Raw genomic sequence first — 22,511 nt, forward strand, 5'->3', positions numbered from 1 at the left:
TTGAACTTGCTTCATTATAAATATAACGTCAGTGCATGACTTTCCCGACCAAAAAAGTGTAAGTGATAGAACAAATCGCTGTTTGATACCTTTTGTTGCGATGATTATTTTTGTTATTTCATTGCCTAACTTTATTTGCACTTGTGTTTCTTTATACTGTCTTTGCATTCTTCTCATTGCTTCCCACAGTTGTTTCCTGGGCACGCTATGGTATGCTTTCTTCAACTCAATTAAGTTCATATTCGTTTGATCCAGCCATCCAACAAACACATTTATGTTGCTTCTTTTACCCATTAACTTATTTCTTCAGGAAAACGTAATTTTAGATTTTTTATAGGAAACAATAAGTACTTGCCGATTTGCTCAAAGAGTTTCTATGATATCGACGGATCCAGTTATAAATGTTTTGGACCCTCAACGCGAAATAGCCTTTTTGAAGCTTAAAATTGACGACTTGGAAAAACGGCTTTCTAGTTCTACGCCAAGGGGATTTATTGTAAGTATATAAAAATACCACAAGGAAATAGCTTTAGAACTATTCACTTCAAAGCAGTTTAACCTTCCAGCTGGCGCGCTGTCGTAAATTTTACGACAAAAACACGTGATCGTATCCCCCAATAATAACACACAGTCGAGTAGATCGAGCTTGTAGGTTTGTGAGGTTTGGGGTGGTCTCAAACGTATAACAGATATATCAGATGTAGGCTCAAATGTTCGAATCTACAAAATTTTCACTATTTGTAAAATTTACGATACGCGTCGTTTCATGTTCTTCTTCTTGATGTGCCTATCCTGAAGAATGTTGGCGATCATCATGGCAATCTTCACTTTATCTGCAGCAACGCGGAAAAGCTGTACAGATGTTGTGTTGAACCAGGTTCTGAGGTTCTTTAACCAGGTTGTTGTGACTTCCTCTTTCAGTATGGGTAACCACATCCTACTGCATTCTACCGAGGAATTTGCGACACAATTGGTTTCATTTAGCATAATTAGAGCCGCTTCTTTGATTTTTCTCTTTTTACTATCTGATTCTTTTAGGATTATACTTGAATCTCTCCACTGAACTCTATGTTCATTATCCCATGCGTGTTGACATATTTGAGATCTATCAAATTCTCTATTTTTAATATAAGACTGATGTTCACTTATTCTAACGTTTAATGGTCTTGATGTTTCACCTAAATTATATTTTTATAAAATACCTTGTGAATGCGAACAATTTTATTTAGGTGAAACATCAAGACCATTAAACGTTAGAATAAGTGAACATCAGTCTTATATTAAAAATAGAGAATTTGATGGATCTCAAATATGTCAACACGCATGGGATAATGAACATAGAGTTCAGTGGAGAGATTCAAGTATAGTCCTGAAAGAATCAGATAGTAAAAAGAGAAAAATCAAAGAAGCGGCTCTAATTACGCTAAATGAAACCAATTGTGTCGCAAATTCCTCGGTAGAATGCAGTAGGATGTGGTTACCCATACTGAAAGAGGAAGTCAATAGAAAGAAAATACCACGATTAGTAAGTAAATAACATATCGAGTTAGTACAAATTTTATATTTTAGTATTACTTATTGTATATCTATGTATTATTAATATTATTTATAATTTAAACATATTAAAGTCAGAATTTGGTATTAGTTTTTTGAAGGTAAATTAAATGTAAGACCAAATACTTACGATGTCGGGATAGTATTACGAGGTTTTTTCCTGGTTTTCCCTCGTGATTTACTATGGAATCTCTAACGCGAGAATTGTACTGTCATCGTTGCATTTGGTTGTCTTTTTAAAGACAGATCACATGCTATGATTTTTTTGCGACGGATATTCTTGAGTTGGGATTGATTTCATGTAATCGAATGAGCTATCTTTTAGTAAAGTCGTCCCAGGAACGCAACTCATAAATATTGGCGATATCATTTTAAAGTATTCTACTTTAAAATGTATAATATACGTCTGAATTGCCAATATAAATGAGTCAGATTAAATAAATTATTCGAAGAATTTTTTTACTTAGCAACAACATTTTTGTTTATTTTAATAGTATTTTGTATTTTGACAACGAAACCCGATTTGGGCTTCGAAACGTTAATACATTCATTTTTTAGTAAAATTGTGGCTTATTTCCCATAGAAAATACTTAATTATAAATAATATTGGCGGTATATTATATGCTAAGATTTTACACAAATTGGTCTGTCCAGCAAAGCCTCCAAAATAGCTCAGCCAATTTTTGGAATGCAGATCTTGCTTTCTCTATCCTAAATTTGATTTATAGGGAATGCTGTCAATTTTCATTGACGTTCATATCAAGGTAGGTGTATGTTTTTACACTTTCTTTATGTTGATCGTTCACACTGATCGAGATTGCTGTTCCTTCTTAGAGATCATCATAAATTTTGTTTTTTAATATTTAGTGAAAGTCCATATCTCCGACTTACTTCTGTAATTCCATTCATTCTCCTGGAGGGCTTCAGAACTGTCAGCGAATACCACCGTGTCATCTGCGTATGCTAATTCGAATTTAGGCTTCAACATCATCTACTGCTTCTTGGAAGATTTTCGCAGAGTATATGTTGAACAGCAGAGGTGATAGTATACAACCCTGTCGGACGTTTTAATTTTGATATCTTTGGATTCTTCTGCCCCTGTCCGGATAGACAATGTTTAGTTTGATTCCACTAAACATTGCTACAATACTGTTACAATAAACATACAATACTGCTATTGCAAAAAAAGGGCCTAGCCGGGTAAGATGATGAAAACTGCCCCCAACTTGATTCGAATTCCATACAGGTCACCGTTTAGCATATACAGTCGAACCCGCTTATTGGAATAGCCTTGGTGTCAAGCAAAAGTATTCATATAACCGGGTTATTCTAATAACAGATCATTGGTTGCTAGTAGAAACGTTTCGGGGCCTCAAATTTCTATTCCTTAAACCGGGATATTCCTATAACAGGTATTCTAATAAGCGGGTTCGACTAGTGAAACTCACTCTCTGGAAATTTTTAGCCCCCTAGGTGGTCATGTGACCCACGTAGAGCCTAATTAGGCTTTTTATGTTTTTATTTTTTATCTCAGCCGCATCGAGAACTAGCGAAAAACTTGTAAGCTTTAAAAAGTTCTGTCCGAAATTTTTTTTTTATTTTTTGACGGGAAATTTAAATTTTAGAACGATTTTAAAATTTTAAATGAATATAAAAAAATAACTAAGACATTCGTTTTCACGTTTCACCCTGACTTTTTTCAAATTGTTAAAATTGGTGAAACGTACCTTTAAAAATAAAAAACCGCATTTTTTCGTTTTTTTTTCGATTTTTGATACAATTTTATACATATTTTTCAAAAAAGGTAACACCGTCACTAGAATTGGTAAAAAACAGAAAAATAATTGGAGTTTGCTTAATAAAAATTTTTTGTAATGCCATTTATTTTCAAGATACAGGGCGTTGAAGAAAACAAAATTTTACACATTTTTTACGATTTTGCAGAAACTACAGGCAACATTGTAATAAAATTTGGCGATTGTTGTTGTGCATTTTTTGACATACAATTAAGGCTATGGGTACATAATTCGCAAATATTTTACGTGTATCCCTACTTTTTCTGTCTTTACACGGCAAATTACGTGTAGTAAAATTCACACTGGTATGGATATGTAAACATTACTAGAATGTGATTCTACTTGAAAATGTCATCATTAATTTAAAGAGATGGGTTTTGAATATTCTTGGATAACTGTTATTTTTATAATTGGAAATTATTAATTCAGTTAATAAATGTGATAATTTTTTCACTAACTATGTATTCAGTGATTGTAATAATTTATTTGTACAACAAAGACTAATACTCAATCGAGAAAAGAGGAAAAGTGTTAAAGTGATTTTTTAATAATATATTGCTATGGAACGCTTACAATTTTGAACATCTTTAACACCAAACTACTTGGATCACAGAATATATTATCCTGATGTATTCTCTGCTTGGATCTTCCACAAATAATACACAATAAATAACTTTTTATTAAATTCACGTCTTAAATCAATTATTTATCAAATACACAATATTTCAATAATATTTAATCAATAACTCAACATATTCCCGATGCAATGTCAAATATTTAAAATTGTCAGTGTCTGACTGACAATATATTCTGACAATATTATATTCGGCTGAGTGCGTTGTAAGACAAAGATAGATTTGGAAAATATTACCACGGCATTGTGTTTATTTTTTTCGAATCCTGGAAAAACCAATAAATATTTTTGAAAAATTTAAACGCAGAATGAAAGACTAAATTATTACCGAGGGCCGAAAGTCCCTTAGAATAAATAAACAGTTTATGTTGAATGATATATTTGAAATTAAATATCACACTAAATTTTCTCTTAGTTTTGCACCCCTGTAACTTATTAAAATAAACATTATAGAAGTTCTCAGGGACTTTCGGCCCTCGCTAATAACGTGATCTTTCATTCTGCGTTTAAATTTTTCAAAAATACTTATTAGTTTTCTCAGGATTCGAAAAAAATGAATCCCCATTTGAATAGCATTGCAGCCGAAAATACGTACCGATCCTCTTAAGAATTTTATATTTATCATTGGCGTGCATAGGGGTAATGGTCTGAACTTTTTAAAGAAAAAAGATAGTACGCCACTGACATATTTCAAATTAACGATCGTTTTTGAATGCCTCGTTCAATTTGTGACAAAAAATTATCTTCCTATTTTTTCATACGACGCGCCATTTTTATTCAAAAAATAAAACATCTTAACCCTTACAAAGTATTCGAACTTCTAGTAGTGTCTACATCTACATAAACTCTTACATCCATTATAAAAACTAATTTGAATACTTTGGAAGGGTTAAGATATTTTATTTTTTGCAGCAAAACGGCGCGTCGTATGAAAAAAATGAGAAGATAGTTTTTTTCTATCGAAAATTGAACGAGGAATTCAAAAATGATTGCTAATTCGAAATATGTCAGTGGCGTACTATCTTTTTTTCTTTGAAAATTCAGACCATTACCCCTATGCGTGCCAATGATGAATATCATATCCTTAATTGTATGTCAAAACATGCACAATAACTACCTCTTAAAACCCGCCAAGTTTTATTACAATGTTGGCAGTAGGTTTTGCAAAATCGTAAAAAATGTGTAAAATTTTGTTTTCTTCAACGTCTTGTATCTTGAAAATGGATGGCATTACAAAAAATGTTTATTAAGCAAACCCCAATTATTTTTCAGTTTTTTACCTATTCTAGTGTATAAAATGTAAATGTGTATATAATGTATTAAAATATCAAAAATATGTATAAAATTATATCAAAAAATGAAAAAAAAAACCGAAAAAATGCGTTTTTTTATTTTTAAAGGTGCGTTTCACCAATTTTAAAACATTTATAAAATTCAGGGTGAAACATTAGCCCTACATGGAATTCGAATCGAGTTGGGGGAAGTTTTCATCATCTTACCCGGCTAGGCCCTTTAAAATGTATTTTTTGTAAAACACGTTACCTTTTAGGATAGTAAATGTTTGAGCAAAAAGAAAATGGACGACTGCGCAGCGAAGATTAAATCTTTTATTAGATCCAACAAGGGCAATATTAATATCGAACCAGATATGGCAGAAGTTCAATATTGTTTTAATTTACTGAAAAAAGAAGTCGAAAATAAGAAAAAAGAATGTGTAGATCTCGAAAAATCGTTAGTTAAAAGAAATTCCGAGATAACTGTGCTAAGTGAAGAGTTAAATAAAAAGGAACTTGAAATTGGTATCCTTTAAAACTTTTCTTTAAAACAATTTTACTCCTGTATTGATTCTTGCTTCTCTGAGTATACTTTTATAGATGTTGATTTTCTTGATATCTTGAGTAAAATTATTGAAATGAATTTCGACTCGATTCAAGTTCGCTGTTTAACCCAGGTATGACAATACCAAAAGGGACCGTTAGGAAATATTACAGTTTACGGTTCAGAGAACCCGTATGAAACGAGTCTGTGTACTCTAATACATAGTATGGCATTAGTAAAATAAGAAAATTTACGGTTTCGTTTTGATTTAAATCTGTCTCCCTCTATCCTCCGATAGTACTATTTCTAGGTCTATCTGTTGTGAAGGAGCCTCTGAGAAAGACAATTTTACAGCAACACGACCGTAGTTTCTCGATATAAATTAAAACTATTTATATCGCAGTACGGTTAGAACGCCCTCTAACGGGGAATAAGTGAAATGAATTTCGACTCGATTCAAGTTCGCTGTTTAACCCAGGTATGACAATACCAAAAGGCACCGTTGAGAAATATTCCAGTTTACGGTTCAGAAAACCCGTATGGAACGAGTCTGTGTACTCTAATACAGAGTATGGCATTAGTAAAATAAGAAAATGTACGGTTTCGTTTTGATTTAAATCTGTCTCCCTCTATCCTCCGATAGTACTATTTCTAGGTGGTTCGTCCACATAAGTAGGAATAACAATTTTTAATTTTCTTGTTTTTGTAAAGAATATTTTAATTCATTTTCTTTTCAATATTATGGGACACCCCGTATATACGAGTAGGCCAATACCTAATTCAGTGAGTATGTATTAATTTTTATCATTATTTTCAAGTAAAAACCTTAAAGTTTTTTGTATGTAATTACCTGCCTACTCGCCTCATTTTAAAAAGACAATTCGCCAACCAACTCTCTTGGTTAACAGTCACTTACAATTATTCCGAAAAGTGTATAGAAACTCAATATAGTCCTCGCGAGTGATTTATACTACTCAGAATAGCAGTACGAAAAATAGCAGGCCTGCTCCAGCTTGTGCAACGAGAAATGACAAGGTAGGAAATATTTTTATTACAATTTACTTTAAGGTCTGGTTTTTTTACTGTTATTTTTTTTATTCTATTTTAAATTCACCCTATGCTAAACAGTCCACTAATAAAGCTCTCACTGAGTTAGTAGTCTCCTCCAAGATGATTTATTGATCCGTTACGAGCCTGATAGATCCATTTTCTATATTTTTTTCTTGCATTTTTCATTTTTCTAAGAGGGTAATATAGTCGGGGAAAGTTTCTTTTAAACCTGAATTGTTTGATTTTATTGTCATACTTTGCTAATTTACAAAGATCAGAATCAAATTCAGGTTATTTAACCGCATTTCCTTTGACTTTATTTTTTGTTATTCTTTAACATAAGGCGATAAAATATTCTTTACAAAATTAAAATCACGTATCAATTAGTACATTGGTTTTTTGTTTGTGCCGATCGTTAGTGGTACCTATACCTCAGTTAATGTTGTTTTTTAAGTAAAAAAGGAACACATTAATGTAAAAGTAATTATTATTAAATTGTCAACGTCGGCCAATAGACAAATTTTGTTATAATAATTATTATACAGGTTGACTCTATTATAGATGAAACTGTGTGTTTATTTTACACAGTAATTTTTATTTAAAGGGTTTATGTTTTATAATTATTTTTTGTCTATAAATATTCAAATAGCAGAGGACATAGTTTTCTATTTTATTAGCACAAAGTTCGGTTGTATTTTATTAATTTTCGTGTGGTGAACCTATTTTATTTCCTAACGCTAATTTCATATTTTTCTAAATTTATTAATTCTACATTTAAATTTACAAAATGGCAGATAAAATTAAAAAATATCAATCTTTAAGACAAGTTGAAGTGCAACAAATGACTGAAATTCATGCTGTTGCTTTAAAGGTAGCTGCTGACGATAATAATTTTTACCCGGTTTTGGAAGTTATGTATGAAGGATTGGAAAAAATTCGTGACAATTTTTATGATCTTCATAATAAAATAATTATGTTAGTTTCTGAGCAAGATAATGAGGACGCGCTATTTAAAGTCGAAGATGATTGCCGTAGTAATTTTGACAAATTATATTATAAAATTAAATTAACATACGTGCAAGCCTTTAGAAAATCTTCAACATCAAGTCAGCAAACTACATCAACTTCACAGTCTCAAAATCCTTTACCTATAAATTATTTTAATTTACCAAAACCGGAATTGCCATCTTTCAGTGGAAAAATAACTGAATTTAGAAGTTTTATAGATCAGTTTGATGCTCGCGTTCATACTCTTACTTACTTACAACCAATTGACAAATTTAATTTGTTACTATCGTGTTTAAAGGGTGCAGCGCGCGATGCTGTGGATCATATTGACATCACAGCAAACAATTATCCAATTGCCTATGATCTGCTTTGTGAAAGGTTTAATAATGTTAGGGTAATCGCTGCCAATTTATGGAATAACCTTGAAAGTTCACCACAACTGACTTCAGAAGATCCAAAAGAACTACGCAAGTTGTTAGATACATTTTCGAAAAATGTGGCATCTCTAAATAAGCTAGGACTACCCACAGTACATTGGGATTTTATACTTGTTCAAATGATTTTAAAACGATTAACTGTTTCTTTAGTAACACGTTTTGAGCTTTTTCATAATAATTCAACCATCCCAAGCTATAAAAAACTGATTGATTTTTTAAATCAAAGTTGTCTCGCTTTAGATAATATTGATTTTCACACTAAACCAAAATCTAACTTTTCTAAAAAACCTAATTCTTCCAAATCTACATCATTGCTTGCTCAAACAGAACCTGAACCAAAATGTTCTATCTGTAAAACTAATGATACCCATGCCATTTATAAATGCTCCGTTTTTTTGGCAAAATCTCCTGTAGATCGATTTCAATTAATAAAAAAGAACAAGATGTGTATTAACTGTCTTGGATCACATCGTTCTAGCCTATGCAAATCTACATGGACTTGTCACTCGTGCCATAAAAAACATCATACACTCCTTTGCTTCTCCTCTTCTAAGAAAGAAGAGAATGTTCAAGATTCGGCGGCATCCACTTTAAATTCAACGACTGGATCATCCGTTTCTGTGTGTTTTTCTTCCGCTGATAAAAGTACTTTGCTTTCCACTGCATGTATTGAGGTGCTTGATTGTCACGGTAACTACCAACCTGTTAGGTGTCTGTTAGATTCGGGAAGCATGACGTCCTTCATCTGTCAAAAGACCCTTAGGCGTTTAGGTTTACGTCCCATGAAAACTTCAGCTAACATCCAAGGATTAGGTTCTATGCAGTCGACCACTAATTTAGGTGGGGTTACCATTTCTTTTAAACCAGTACGTAAATCTTCTCCTATTTTGACAACCGATGCGTTAGTCTTGACAAAAATATGTGAGGATCAGCCTTTATGTAATTTAGAAGTTAATACTTGGCCCCATATTGCTAATTTAAAGTTAGCAGATGATAACTTCTTTCGTAGAGGATCCATCGACATTCTTTTAGGAGCTGATGTATTCTCTACAATTCTTTTGGATGGACGTATTTACGGCAATCAAGATCAACCTGATGCAATTAATACTATATTTGGCTATGTGCTTATGGGAAAAGTAAATATTTCAAAGGCACCTACTCTTACTTCTTTATTTTGCCAAGTTGAAGATACGGTTTCTTTGGATCAGCAAATAAAGAAATTCTGGGAATTAGAAGCAGTCCCTGAAGTTTTTTGCTTAGCTCCTGATGACGCTAAAGTGGAAAATATGTTTATGAATACTTATAAGCGTGAACAATCAGGACGCTTTGTAGTAGATCTACCTTTTAAGGAAGAAAATCCTGTCTTTCCTAATATTAGATCACTTGCTCTTAGTAGGTTTTATTCATTAGAAAGAAGGCTTCAAAAATCTCCTGAACTTTATGACCAATATTGCACCTTTATGAAGGAATTTGTTGAGCTCGGTCACATGGAACCTGTCCCATTGAATAACTTCGATTCACCTTATGTTTACTATTTATCGCATCATTGTGTTTTAAGACCTGAAAGTCTAACAAGTAAATTAAGGGTCGTTTTTAATGGTTCCGGGCATCTTCCAAATCAACCCTCACTCAATGACAAATTATTCACTGGTCCTAAGCTTCAGACTGACATCTGTACAATTTTGATTAATTTTAGATTGCATGGTTATGTAATTACGGCCGATATTTCTAAAATGTATAGGCAAATTTTAATTAATCCTACTCAAACAGATTATCAAAGAGTACTTTGGCGTTCTAATAATTCCGAACCTGTTCGAGATCTTCGTATCAACAGAGTTGTTTATGGTCTCTCTTGTTCTCCTTATCTTGCTATTAGATGTCTACATCAGTTGGCTAATGATGACGGGGATTCGTTTCCTCTAGCAGCCGAGGCACTTAAAACTGGAACCTACGTTGATGATATCGTTTCTTCCTGTCCTAGTTTCGAAAATGCCTTAGCACTAAGAGACGAACTTATTGCCTTACTTGCCAAAGGAGGTTTTGAGTTGAAAAAATGGTCGAGTAATGTACCCGATTTATTGAAAGGATTAGCTGTATCAGATTTAGCAATAAAACCTCTTACATTTAATGATGATATTTCGTCCAAAACACTTAAAGTATTAGGGTTGGAATGGGACGCTTCTTCGGATACATTTGCTTTTAAAGTTCAAGTTTTAGACTCTTCTTGTACAAAACGTCATCTTTTGTCCAATTTAGCAAAAATATTTGATCCTCTTGGATTTTTATCTCCAATAACATTTCTAATTAAACACCTTATTCAAAGAATATGGACTCAAAAGATTGGTTGGGATGATGCTCCATCAAAAGAAATTATCCGTTTGTGGAAAAAATACATTGATGATGTAGCATATTTGAGTAAATTAAATTTACCTCGTCGTTTATTAATTGACGATATTTTACGCTTAGAAGTTCACTGTTTTGGTGACGCTAGCGAGAAAGGTTACTGCGCTGTCTTGTACTTTCGATGCTTATCACCTTCAGGCCAACCTTTTGTTTCTTTTGTTATAGCTAAATCTAAGGTCGCACCCATTAATAAGGGACTTACTATTCCCAGATTAGAATTGTCTGCTGCGGTTTTAGTGGCTCGACTAGTCTCCTTTGTTTCTTCTGTTATTAAAGATAAAGTAGAAATCAAGGAAATATACTGTTATTCTGATTCTGCTGTTACATTACGTTGGTTACAATCTTCCCCTCATCAGTGGAAAACTTTTGTGAGCAATAGAGTAGCTTATGTGCAGGAACGAGTAACTTCTTCATGTTGGCACTATGTTCCTTCTGAAGAAAATCCTGCTGACATTGGTTCAAGGGGTTGCTTACCCTCTGAGTTAATTAACTGTTCCAAATGGTGGGCGGGGCCAACCTTCTTACAATCTGATCCGCTAACGTTCTTTGAACTTAATTCAAAGGAGTCTACTAATGTAAATTTGGAAGTGCGGACTGTCGCATTGATTGCTGAAATTCCCAATAATTTTTTAGATATTTTATTGGATCGTCATTCGTCTTTAAATAGGTGTGTTCGATGTTTGTGTTACATTATTCGTTTTTTCCATTATGTAACCAAAAACCGATATGGTAATCTGGAAATAGGTTGTTTAAGTTTATTGGAGCAACATAACTCCTTACTGGTTTTTGTTAAACGAACACAGCAGATCTTTTTTAATACTTTAATAAATTTTATCCAAGATAAACAGCTGCTTCCAAAAAATTTAAGAAAGCTTTCACCTTTTATCGATGCAAAGGGAATTCTACGTGTAGGTAGTCGCCTAGCTAATGCGCCCATTTCGTATGATCGCAAATTTCCGGCATTACTTCCTAACAGTTGTAAATTAACTGATATGATTATTGAATCTACTCATCTGCAATATCTACACGCCGGGCTTCAAACTGTTCAATACCTAATTTCTCAGCGTTTTTGGATTATATCTTCCAAACGAGCCATTCGTAGAGTACTGTCTAAATGTGTTAAATGTTTTAAGGTGAATCCTTTGTCTCCAGTTCCGTTAATGGGAAATCTACCGCTAGCTCGAATATCTCAACTAAAACCTTTCAGTAATGTTGGAGTTGATTTTGCGGGCCCTTTTCCTATAAGAGCTTCCAAACTTCGAAAGTCTCAAACTCTTAAAGCGTATTTGTCGCTTTTTATTTGTTTCTCAACAAAAGCTCTTCATTTAGAGCTCGTATCTGATTTATCCACTGACGCGTTTTTAGCTGCGTTTAAGCGATTTGTCAGTCGTAGAGGCCGATGTCAACATGTTTATAGTGACAATGGCACTAACTTTGTTGGAGCCAGAGCAGAACTTAACAGATTGGCATCACAAGCTGCTTCTCATGAATCTATTCAATGGCATCTCATTCCCCCTTCTTCTCCACACTTTGGAGGTTTATGGGAATCTAATATTAAGACGGTAAAGGGTCATTTAATTCGCACAATTGGAGAACAAGTACTAACTTTTGAAGAGTTATATACTATTTTTTCTCAAATTGAGGCCATCATGAATTCGAGGCCAATATGCCCGTTAAGTTCAGACCCAAACGATCTTAGTGCGTTAACTCCAGGACATTTTTTGACCATGGAGCCTTTGAGTGCTCCGCCCGAAGAAACGTTGCTCGATGTTCCGCACAATCGGTTGAATCGTTGGCAATTATTAAATAAGTTGCACCAACAGATTTGGGAACGGTGGTCTAAGGAGTACCTCCAAACTCTTCATCAAAGGGCTAAATGGAATTCTCCGTCTCCAAACGTCCAACTAGGTACCTTAGTGGTAATCCGCCAAAATAATATTCCCCCGCTACAATGGCCTTTGGGCCGTATAATTGAGGTTCATCCTGGATCTGATGGTATAGTTAGAGTGGCCACAGTGAAAACTAATAGTGGTATATATAAACGCTCTATAGTAAAATTATGTCCTTTGCCTTTTGAGCCGTAACAATACTGCGTATTGTGGTGGGCGGTTGTGGTTCGTCCACATAAGTAGGAATAACAATTTTTAATTTTCTTGTTTTTGTAAAGAATATTTTAATTCATTTTCTTTTCAATATTATGGGACACCCCGTATATACGAGTAGGCCAATACCTAATTCAGTGAGTATGTATTAATTTTTATCATTATTTTCAAGTAAAAACCTTAAAGTTTTTTGTATGTAATTACCTGCCTACTCGCCTCATTTTAAAAAGACAATTCGCCAACCAACTCTCTTGGTTAACAGTCACTTACAATTATTCCGAAAAGTGTATAGAAACTCAATATAGTCCTCGCGAGTGATTTATACTACTCAGAATAGCAGTACGAAAAATAGCAGGCCTGCTCCAGCTTGTGCAACGAGAAATGACAAGGTAGGAAATATTTTTATTACAATTTACTTTAAGGTCTGGTTTTTTTACTGTTATTTTTTTTATTCTATTTTAAATTCACCCTATGCTAAACAGTCCACTAATAAAGCTCTCACTGAGTTAGTAGTCTCCTCCAAGATGATTTACTAGGTCTACCTGTTATCAAGGAGGCTCTGAGAAAGACAATTTTACAGCAACACGACCGTCGTTTCTAGATATAAATTAAAACTATTTATATCGCAGTATGGTTAGAACGCCCTCTAACGGGGAATAAGTGAAATCCACGAGGAAAAATTTTTTCCTGTAGTTGGCTGTATACCATTACAAAAACATAAAATCCTTTATAAAAGGTATATTTGTTAAAATCTCTATACAGGGCTACATCAAAGACAGAACTAGTTTTCGATCGGTTGACCGATCATCATCAGTGCAATCTTAGAATCTACATGCTAACCACCAAAGTAAAAATATATGGGTAAAAACCCTTTACAATTGATCCGTCATCAGAACATATGACAAAGATGTGAATTATAACATGGTAATTCACATCTTTGTCATATTTATGTTCCGATGACGGATCAATTGTAAAGGGTTTTTACCCATATATTTTTACTTTGGTGGTTAGCATGTAGATTCTAAGATTGCACTGATGATGATCGGTCAACCGATCGAAAACTAGTTCTGTCTTTGATGTAGCCCTGTATAGGGATTTTAACAAATATACCTTTTATAAAGGATTTTATGAATAAGTGAAATGAATTTCGACTCGATTTAAGTTCGCTGTTAAACCCAGGTATGACAATACCAAAAGGCAGCTTTGGGAAATATTCCAATTTACGGTTCAGAGAACCCGTATGAAACGAGCCTGTGTACTCTAATACAGAGTATGGCATTAGTAAAATAAGAAAATTTACGGTTTCGTTTTGATTTAAATCTGCCTCCCTCTATCCTCCGATAGTACGATTTCTAGGTCTACCTGTTGTCAAGGAGGCTCTGAGAAAGACAATTTTACAGCAACACGACCGTAGTTTCTCGATATAAATTAAAACTATTTATATCGCAGTATGGTTAGAACGCCCTCTAACGGGGAATAAGTGAAATGAATTTCGACTCGATTCAAGTTTGCTGTTTAACCCAGGTATGACAATACCAAAAGGCACCGTTGGGAAATATTCCAATTTACGGTTCAGAGAACCTGTATGGAACGAGTCTGTGCACTCTAATACAGAGTATGGCATTAGTAAAATAAGAAAATTTACGGTTTCGTTTTGATTTAAATTTGTGGAGAGCGTTCTAATCATACTGCGATATAAATAGTTTTAATTTATATCGAGAAACTACGGTCGTGTTGGTGTAAATTTGTCTTCCTCGGACCCTCCTTGACAATAGGTAGACCTAGAAATAGTACTATCGGAGGATGGAGGGAGGCAGATTTAAATCAAAACGAAACCGTAAATTTTCTTATTTTAAAATTATTGAGATTTATAACAAGTTTTCGAAAAACCTGTTTCTATACAACGTCGTTGTCCGATCATCCAATGTCTAATTGGCATCCGGAGGGTTAATCGATTAGTCTAGTATTAGTCTCAAGAATTAATAATTTTGTCGATTAGTTCCTGTCGACTTTTTTCAGTCGACCCTATGTGGACTAGTCGATAGAGTTAAAATCAGGAGATCTAGATGGCCATGCATGATGGTATGGTATGGTAGGGTACATCTAGACGGAGAGGCAGCGCTGAAAAATCTCTTTGAATTTACTAAAGCTAAATTTTTTACAGTTGATTACTGTGAGTGTGTAGAGAAACATACTGCGGTCAGTCAAGCGAAACGTAGAACAGGGGTTACTGAGAGGGTATCAAAGTTGCTTTCCTACAAAGGTAATTAAATCCATTTACTAAGGCTGAAAATCAGTACACATATTCTAAATTGAATATAAATAAAAGTTATTATAGTCGGTCAGCTGTATGACGGGACAGAGCCGGTCGGTCGGCCCCAATGAATGTACAGGCTTATTCACTATATTTTGACCCCCTTGTAAACAGCTTTATTAACAGAATTAGAAAAAATACAAAAGTTATTCCATTTTTTAATTATGATTTTTTGACATATATATCGTACTAGTGACGTCATCTATCTAAGCGTGATGACGTAATCGACTATTTTTTTAAATGAGAATAGGGGTCGTGTGCTATTTCATTTGAAAGGTTATTCAATTCTCTGTACAGTACTATAAACAATAAGATTATTATTTATACAGGGTTTCCAAAAAAATTTATTGAATTATTAATTAAACAATTAATTTAATTAAAATTTTTTATTTTGGACACCCTGTATAATTAATCATGTTAATGTTCATATTACTGAATAGGGGATTGAATAACCTTCAAATGCACTCGACCCCTATTCCCATTTTAAAAAATAGTCGATTACGTCATCACGTCCAAATGGATGACGTCACTAGTATTATATACAGGGTGTTTGGTAGGTCGATGGACATTTTTTAAGGGATAATAGGGGACGCCATTTGCAACATTTTTTGCTAATAATGTATCGCTCAAACTGTTAAGGTTTCCGAAATAAAGTTAAATTTGTCAATATTCGACAACTGTCTATTTCACGTTTAAAAATTATCTAGGCGTACTACCTCCCTGTTTTACGAATGGAATAAAAATGTAAACCTACAACACTGACTCTTCGCATACAATTTCCATCAGCTATCGTCATTCTCCGAACGCATAACAAACAAAAAACAATCTACGGGCTATGCTAACAAACAATCTACCTGCTATGAAGTGGTTTATTTTGGTTTATAAACATGGTTATTGTATGCGTATGAAAGATGCGTTTTACTGTTTTGACATCCGAATTGTGTTTGGAGTGGCATTAACCACGAAGGATTTTTGCAATCTGAGCAAGTAATACGTAAGGTATTTTGTATGTCAGGGAAGTATCTCGCTTAGATAATTATTTCTAAAAATAAAATAGACCAGCAGCCTTATTTTCGAATATTGTCAATTTAACTTTATTTCGGAAACTTTAACAGTTTGAGCGATACATTATTAGCAAAAAATGTTGCAAATGGCGTCCCCTATTATCCCTTAAAAAATTTCCATCGACCTACCAAACACCCTGTATATGTCAAGAAATCATAATTTAAAAATCAAATAACTTTTGTATTTTACATTTTTTTCTAATTCTGTAAATAAAGCAGTTTACAAGGGGGCCAAAATATAATGAATAACCCTGTACATTCACTGGGGTAGACCGACCGGCTCTGTCCCGTCATACAGCTGACCGACTATAATAACTTTTATTTATATTTAATTTAGAATGTGTGTACTGATTTTCAGCCTCAGTAAATGGATTTAATTGCCTTCGTAGGAAAGCAACTTTGATACCCTCTCAGTAACCCCTGTTTTACGTTTCGCTTGACCGACCGCAATATGTTTCTCTACACAATGACAGACCACATTAATCAACTGTGAAAAATCTAGCTTTAGTGCATTCAAAGAGTCAAAGCCACAAGTCTTTTTAAAGGCAACTCCCTCACCTGGCTCGGCTGCATAGATGCCGATTCCAGGATCTACCACCTCTGATAAGCTAATACCGGGCACTTTCAGAGGACATATGAGGAGGTTTTCTCCTCCTCATTACATAGACGGCACCGTGAGCCATCCGCCAATCCAAGCAGATGAAGGTGCCGTCGGAGTCTACAGTGACCTGTGAGCATACTTACCACCAGGGAGCATCTTCTACGATCTAAAAGAAGCAGTTGTGCTGTGAGATTTTTGGATCTAGCCTGTCTTAAACCTTCACCACTGGCCCAGGAGTCCTGGAACCTCCGCAGAAGAAGCTCCCTGAGATTACCCCGACCAGTACCGAAGGGCACCCCTATCACAGGTTCTTGTCCCAAAGACAGAGTGTATGAGCCCTGTCTTGCCAGAGCGTCACCCCATTCGTTGCCTTCCACACCTGTGTATTCCGGTACCCATACTAACTTAACCCTGTTGGTCAGAGCAACATCTTTCAGTGCTCTTATACTCAAGAACCAGCTCTTTTTATAATAATGCGTCTTTGCTTATATTGTAGTAATACTGAAAATTACATACTTGGTACTATTAAACTGGTACTATTAAATTTATAATCACTTTCTGGCCCTTAAATTTTTATAAAAAGGAAAGAATCCGTCTCATTGGCTGTATACCACAATAAATATTACTAAAGAAGTAAAATCTTCCATTGTAGATGGTATATAATTTATTTAAAAAATTTTCTAAAAAAGATCCAAGTTGGACTTAAAGTGGGTACATCACTGGTACGATACAAACAAACGTTTTCGGACTAATCAGTCCATCATCAGGTTAAAGTTCCAGATCCAAAGTAGTTGAAACTAGCTACTGTGGTAGGTCGAATGACCTTACCAGTATAAAAAATTAGCCATTTCGCTACATCGAGAGTGACAATAAGTCGATGTTACAAGATTAAAGTGCAATTAAACCAAAATGGAGTCTTCATCTTGGCTTCAAACTAAATGGTTATGAAGACAGTAGGAAACAGACATAGTCTGTTCATAGTCATAGTTCATGTAGTCATAACCATTTAGTTTGAAGCCAAGATGAAGACTCCATTTTGGTTTAATTACACTTTAATCTTGTAACATCGACTTATTGTCACTCTCGATGTAGCCGAAATGGCTAATTTTTTATACTGGTAAGGTCATTAGACCTACCACAGTAGCTAGTTTCAACTACTTTGGATCTGGAACTTTAACCTGATGATGGACTAATTAGTCCGAAATCGTTTGTTTGTATCGTACCAATGATGTACCCACTTTAAGTCCAACTTGGACCTTTTTACAAAGGAAGATTTTTTACTTCTTTAGTAATTTAAATTTTTAATTTTCCTTAATTTCTAAACAGCAAACCTGAAAAAAATCATCGACCGTATTCCAGAAAATCCAGCTCCGTTAAAACCCATAGTTCCCATGGATTCCCATAAACCCATAAATTCACTTAATTCAAACCCGAACAAAAGCAATGACTTAGCAATTATCCCTAAACCAACCACTGAATACTCTAATCGTCCCAGTTCGTATGAAGAAAAACGTCTCTATGAAATATTTACATCCAATCCAGGAGTGTCAGAAACTCTAAACTACTACAAAAGGGAATTGGAAGAACGATTGACTGTGGCAAAGAAATGCGCCAAGAATATCGAGGTGTCTCAAAGAAAAATCAGTAATATTAAACAAAAGCTAGATGGTTTACCAGTTGGAACCGAGAAGAGCCAGCTTCTGGTAGAGTTGGAAAATCAGCAAACGTTGTATAAGGCAACTCTAGATCAGTTGAGGCTTTTACAAGGCGAAACGTTCCGCCTTCAATATGATCTTAAGAAAGCTGAAGGAACGTCACAAACTAACGGAATGTCACAATCCCAATTTCAAGAGTGGAAAAAAGATTATTGTTCAACTCTTTTCCCTCCACCGGCTTTCGATTTTAAACCATATAACAAAAAGCCTTTACCTATAGGGATATATCCTTTGGAGGGATACCATTCAAAGCAAGTTATACAAAATCGTGACAATGATCAAATGTTTGTAAATGGACCAAAATCTATGAAACAGATGACAAATCCTTTGGAGGGATACAATTCAAACCAAGTTATACAAAATCGTGACAATGATCAAATGTTTGTAAATCGACCAAAATCTATGAAACAGGTGACAAATCCTTTGGATGGATACCATTCAAACCACGTTGTACAAAATCGTGACAAAGATCAAATGTTCGTAAATGGACCAAACTCTATTAAACAGTTGACAAATCCTTTGGATGGATACCATTCAAACCAAGTTGTACAAAATCGTGCCAAAGATCAAATGTTCGTAAATAGACCAAAATCTATTAAACAAGTGACAAATTCTTTGGAGGGATACCATTCAAACCAAGTTGTGCAAAATCGTGACAATGATCAAATGTTTGTAAATGGACCAAAATCTATGAAACAAGTGACAAATCCTTTGGATGGATACCATTCAAACCAAGTTGTACAAAATCGTGACAATGATCAAATGTTCGTAAATGGACCAAAATCTATGAAACAAGTGACAAATCCTTTGGATGGATACCATTCAAACCAAGTTATGGAAAATCGTGCCAATGATCAAATGTTTGTAAATGGACCAAAATCTATGAAACAAGTGACAAATCCTTTGGATGGATACCATACAAACCAAGTTGTACAAAATCGTGACAATGATCAAATGTTCGTAAATGGACCAAAATCTATGAAACAAGTGACAAATCCTTTGGATGGATACCATTCAAACCAAGTTATGGAAAATGGTGCAAATGATCAAATGTTTGTAAATGGACCAAAATCTATGAAACAAGTACATTTTGGTCCAGTAATAAATACTAATACACGTCCCGAGGTTACATCTTATTTTACGAAGCAATATCCTTCTGATGTGCCTAATATATTAAGATCAAGCAAGAAAAACACAGATATTCCTTCTTTGAACGAATCCACGGAAGACTATTTCAGTAACATATACGGTGCTAGTATATTACAAAACATAAATGAAAGTATTCTTTACGACGAGCCTTCTCGATCCCATTCTACTCAAGATTCAAGACCTGCAGTAGGTTGCAAAGATGTTATCACATACCCTATAACTAATATCAGTCAAGTAAGACCTTACTATCCTTGTCAGAAGGAAGATAATTTGCTTTTGGGCACTAAATCTTATATATTGCCTGAAGATCTAGTGGCTACTAAGGAGTCTGGTTGTACATTTACTTCAGCTGAAAACCAAAAAACTGGATTTTATCCGAAGGAGTCAGTCTTATCTATTAGTAAGTTTATTTAATAATTTTTATACTTTTTAAAATGAATGGTAATGATTATTACATCATCATTCTCATTCATCATTCTGGCTTTACAACCCTGTGTGGCTGTGTGGGTCCAATCCTCCACAAGAATTTGTCTCCAGTCGACCCTAGCCATCGCGTTCCTCGCCAAGCACGTATTCCTATATCGATGTTATCAAGGAACCTTGTTTTGGGTCTTCCTCTTCTTCTCTGACCAATAGGTCTATCAAGAAGCATTTTTCTAGCTGGGTCATTTTGTTACATCCGCATTACATGCCCTACCCACCTCAGACATCCTATCTTAATGCATTTAATAACAATATTTGGCCTTTCTTTAATAAGTCTTCATCAGTTAGTGTTAATAGAGTTTTTGGAAATAGACATGAAAACCTATACCTTCATGTCTCTTAATCCGACAAACCTATTAGTAAGTTGTTGCCATACTATATCTAGATTTACATTGAAAACATTAACTTCAAAACTTTTTTTGCTACAAGTTATTTTTTCGTCGCCGCTGAGCTCATCGTAAATTTTTTTTATACGTTTTATCAGTTTATTTTTAAATACCTATATTCCCCACTATTCTGCTATTCCTGCTGCTTCTGATAAAATTTCGGAAAACGAATTTCTCATTTCTCCAAGATTATCACGAGTTTTTTCAAAAAGTTGAAGGTTAACTTTGCCGTTTCAGATTGCAAAAGTTTTGATGTTAGATGAATAAAGTTAAGTATTTTAGATTGAATAGTAATGTTCATAAAAATAGTTAGCAAATTAACAATTATTCATAATATGCTCTAATAATGCATGAGCTTCTAATTTTTCATAGTTTTTTGATAGCAGTGAAATTTTCGTTAAAGGTTTCATTACTTGTCAGAAAGCTCGACGCAAAGCCATAACAGCATCGTGTTTGGATGACCACCGGGTTTCACATAACCTTTTTAAGTGTTGGCAAACGCGATAAATCCAAAGTCATAATAGTACATAATACTTCCCTTCTTTTAATACTTGAACAAAAAAAAAACATATAATCTCTTAATTATATCGTAAAAAAACTCCTGTACCCCAGCAACGGCATGATTTAACACTAGGTTCAGATTACGGGATGTCATCAAAAATAAAGTGCCATAGCCGAAATTATTGTTTATGATTTGTAATAATCAACTAAATTAAATAGCCCGCATATGTTTCTGTCAGCGTCCAGGCCCAGGTCCCTGCTGCAGAAAATGTAGCATTTACCTAGACCTAGTTTTAGAGGAAGAGGAAAATCCTTGCTTTTGACGAGCCTTATCATATTGTTAAATGCTACTCTAGTACTACACTTTTATCTAGAGAACTTTTTTTCAGCAAGAATAAAAAGAAAACGAAATAAATATATCTGGCCTTGAGAATTGAATCTATACTCGAACATGATAATGATTATGCTGGCATCAACTACATTTTTGACTCGTCTACATCTTTTTGTTTTTCAGAAACACCTATTAACATGGAATGTTCTTACGGTAATGTATCCAAAACAACTAAATCTTTTACGGCCTTGGCTCTACGTCCTTCACCAAGATCTGAATCCAAAACAACTAAATGTACTACTCCTTTGACTTTACGTCCTTCACCAACGTCTGAATCCGAAACAACTAAATCTACTACCCCTTTGACTGTAGGTCCTTTTCCAAGGTCTGGATCTGAAACAACTAAATCTACTACTCCTGTGACTGTAAGTCCTTCACCAAAATCTGAATCCGATACAACTAAATCTACTTCTCCGTTGTCTGTAAGTCCTTCACCAAGGTCTAAATATTCTCCAAAAGAAAATAAATGCAAAGAGAAAGAAAAAGATGATGATAAAAATACGACTCTTGAATCATATTTTCTAGAAACGGATACTACTGAATTTAAAGAGTTTATGAAGAATGTTACTTTGACTGGATTAGCAGATATCGATAAAGAAATTTTTGATTTTTACAGAAGCAAATTTTGTTAATGTTAATAAATTGTTTATATGAAATTGGTTTTGTTTAATAGGGTAAATTATTATGTGTTTAATATTATTGATTCGGATATACAGTCACCGGCACAAAATTCTGCCACCCAAAATTTTTAATAAATTTTGACATTTTATAACTTTATTATTTGTGCTCCGATTTTCAAGATTCTTACACCAGTTTGTAGATACATGTATTGGTATCGTTTGGTATTATTCCGGTAACAACAATTTTTGTTTGCATGGCATTATACAGGGGTGATTGGAAGCGTTGTATTTTCTCCTAACTTTAAAAAATTTTGTGGAAAAATGGAATAGCTGATTTTGTTTAATAGTTCTGTCATATTATCCCGGAGGCATCTATAAAAATTGTATTTTTTGAATTACCCCAATATATCTTTTCTTGTCAGAGCTGTACCATTTTCGACGAAAACTTTTCGTGTATAAATTAGCAAAAGTCTATGTGTTATTGC

The 22,511-nt window shown here is 34.2% G+C and overlaps 1 protein-coding gene across 1 annotated transcript in view; it reads left to right on the forward strand.

The window, feature by feature from the left end:
* Positions 1 to 22,062, forward strand: part of LOC126885341 (uncharacterized) — a 49,234-nt gene extending 27,172 nt beyond the window's left edge. Inside the window, exons 10-13 of the mRNA XM_050651898.1 lie at positions 338 to 496; positions 5,534 to 5,783; positions 18,108 to 20,045; positions 21,530 to 22,062. Of these exons, the coding sequence (XP_050507855.1) occupies positions 338 to 496; positions 5,534 to 5,783; positions 18,108 to 20,045; positions 21,530 to 22,038 (2,856 nt within the window). The 3' untranslated portion in view covers positions 22,039 to 22,062. The remainder of the gene's footprint in view (positions 1 to 337; positions 497 to 5,533; positions 5,784 to 18,107; positions 20,046 to 21,529) is intronic.
* Positions 22,063 to 22,511: the final 449 nt, after the last annotated feature.

Source organism: Diabrotica virgifera, chromosome 5 (genome assembly GCF_917563875.1).
Source record: "Diabrotica virgifera virgifera chromosome 5, PGI_DIABVI_V3a".
NCBI lineage: Eukaryota > Metazoa > Arthropoda > Insecta > Coleoptera > Chrysomelidae > Diabrotica > Diabrotica virgifera.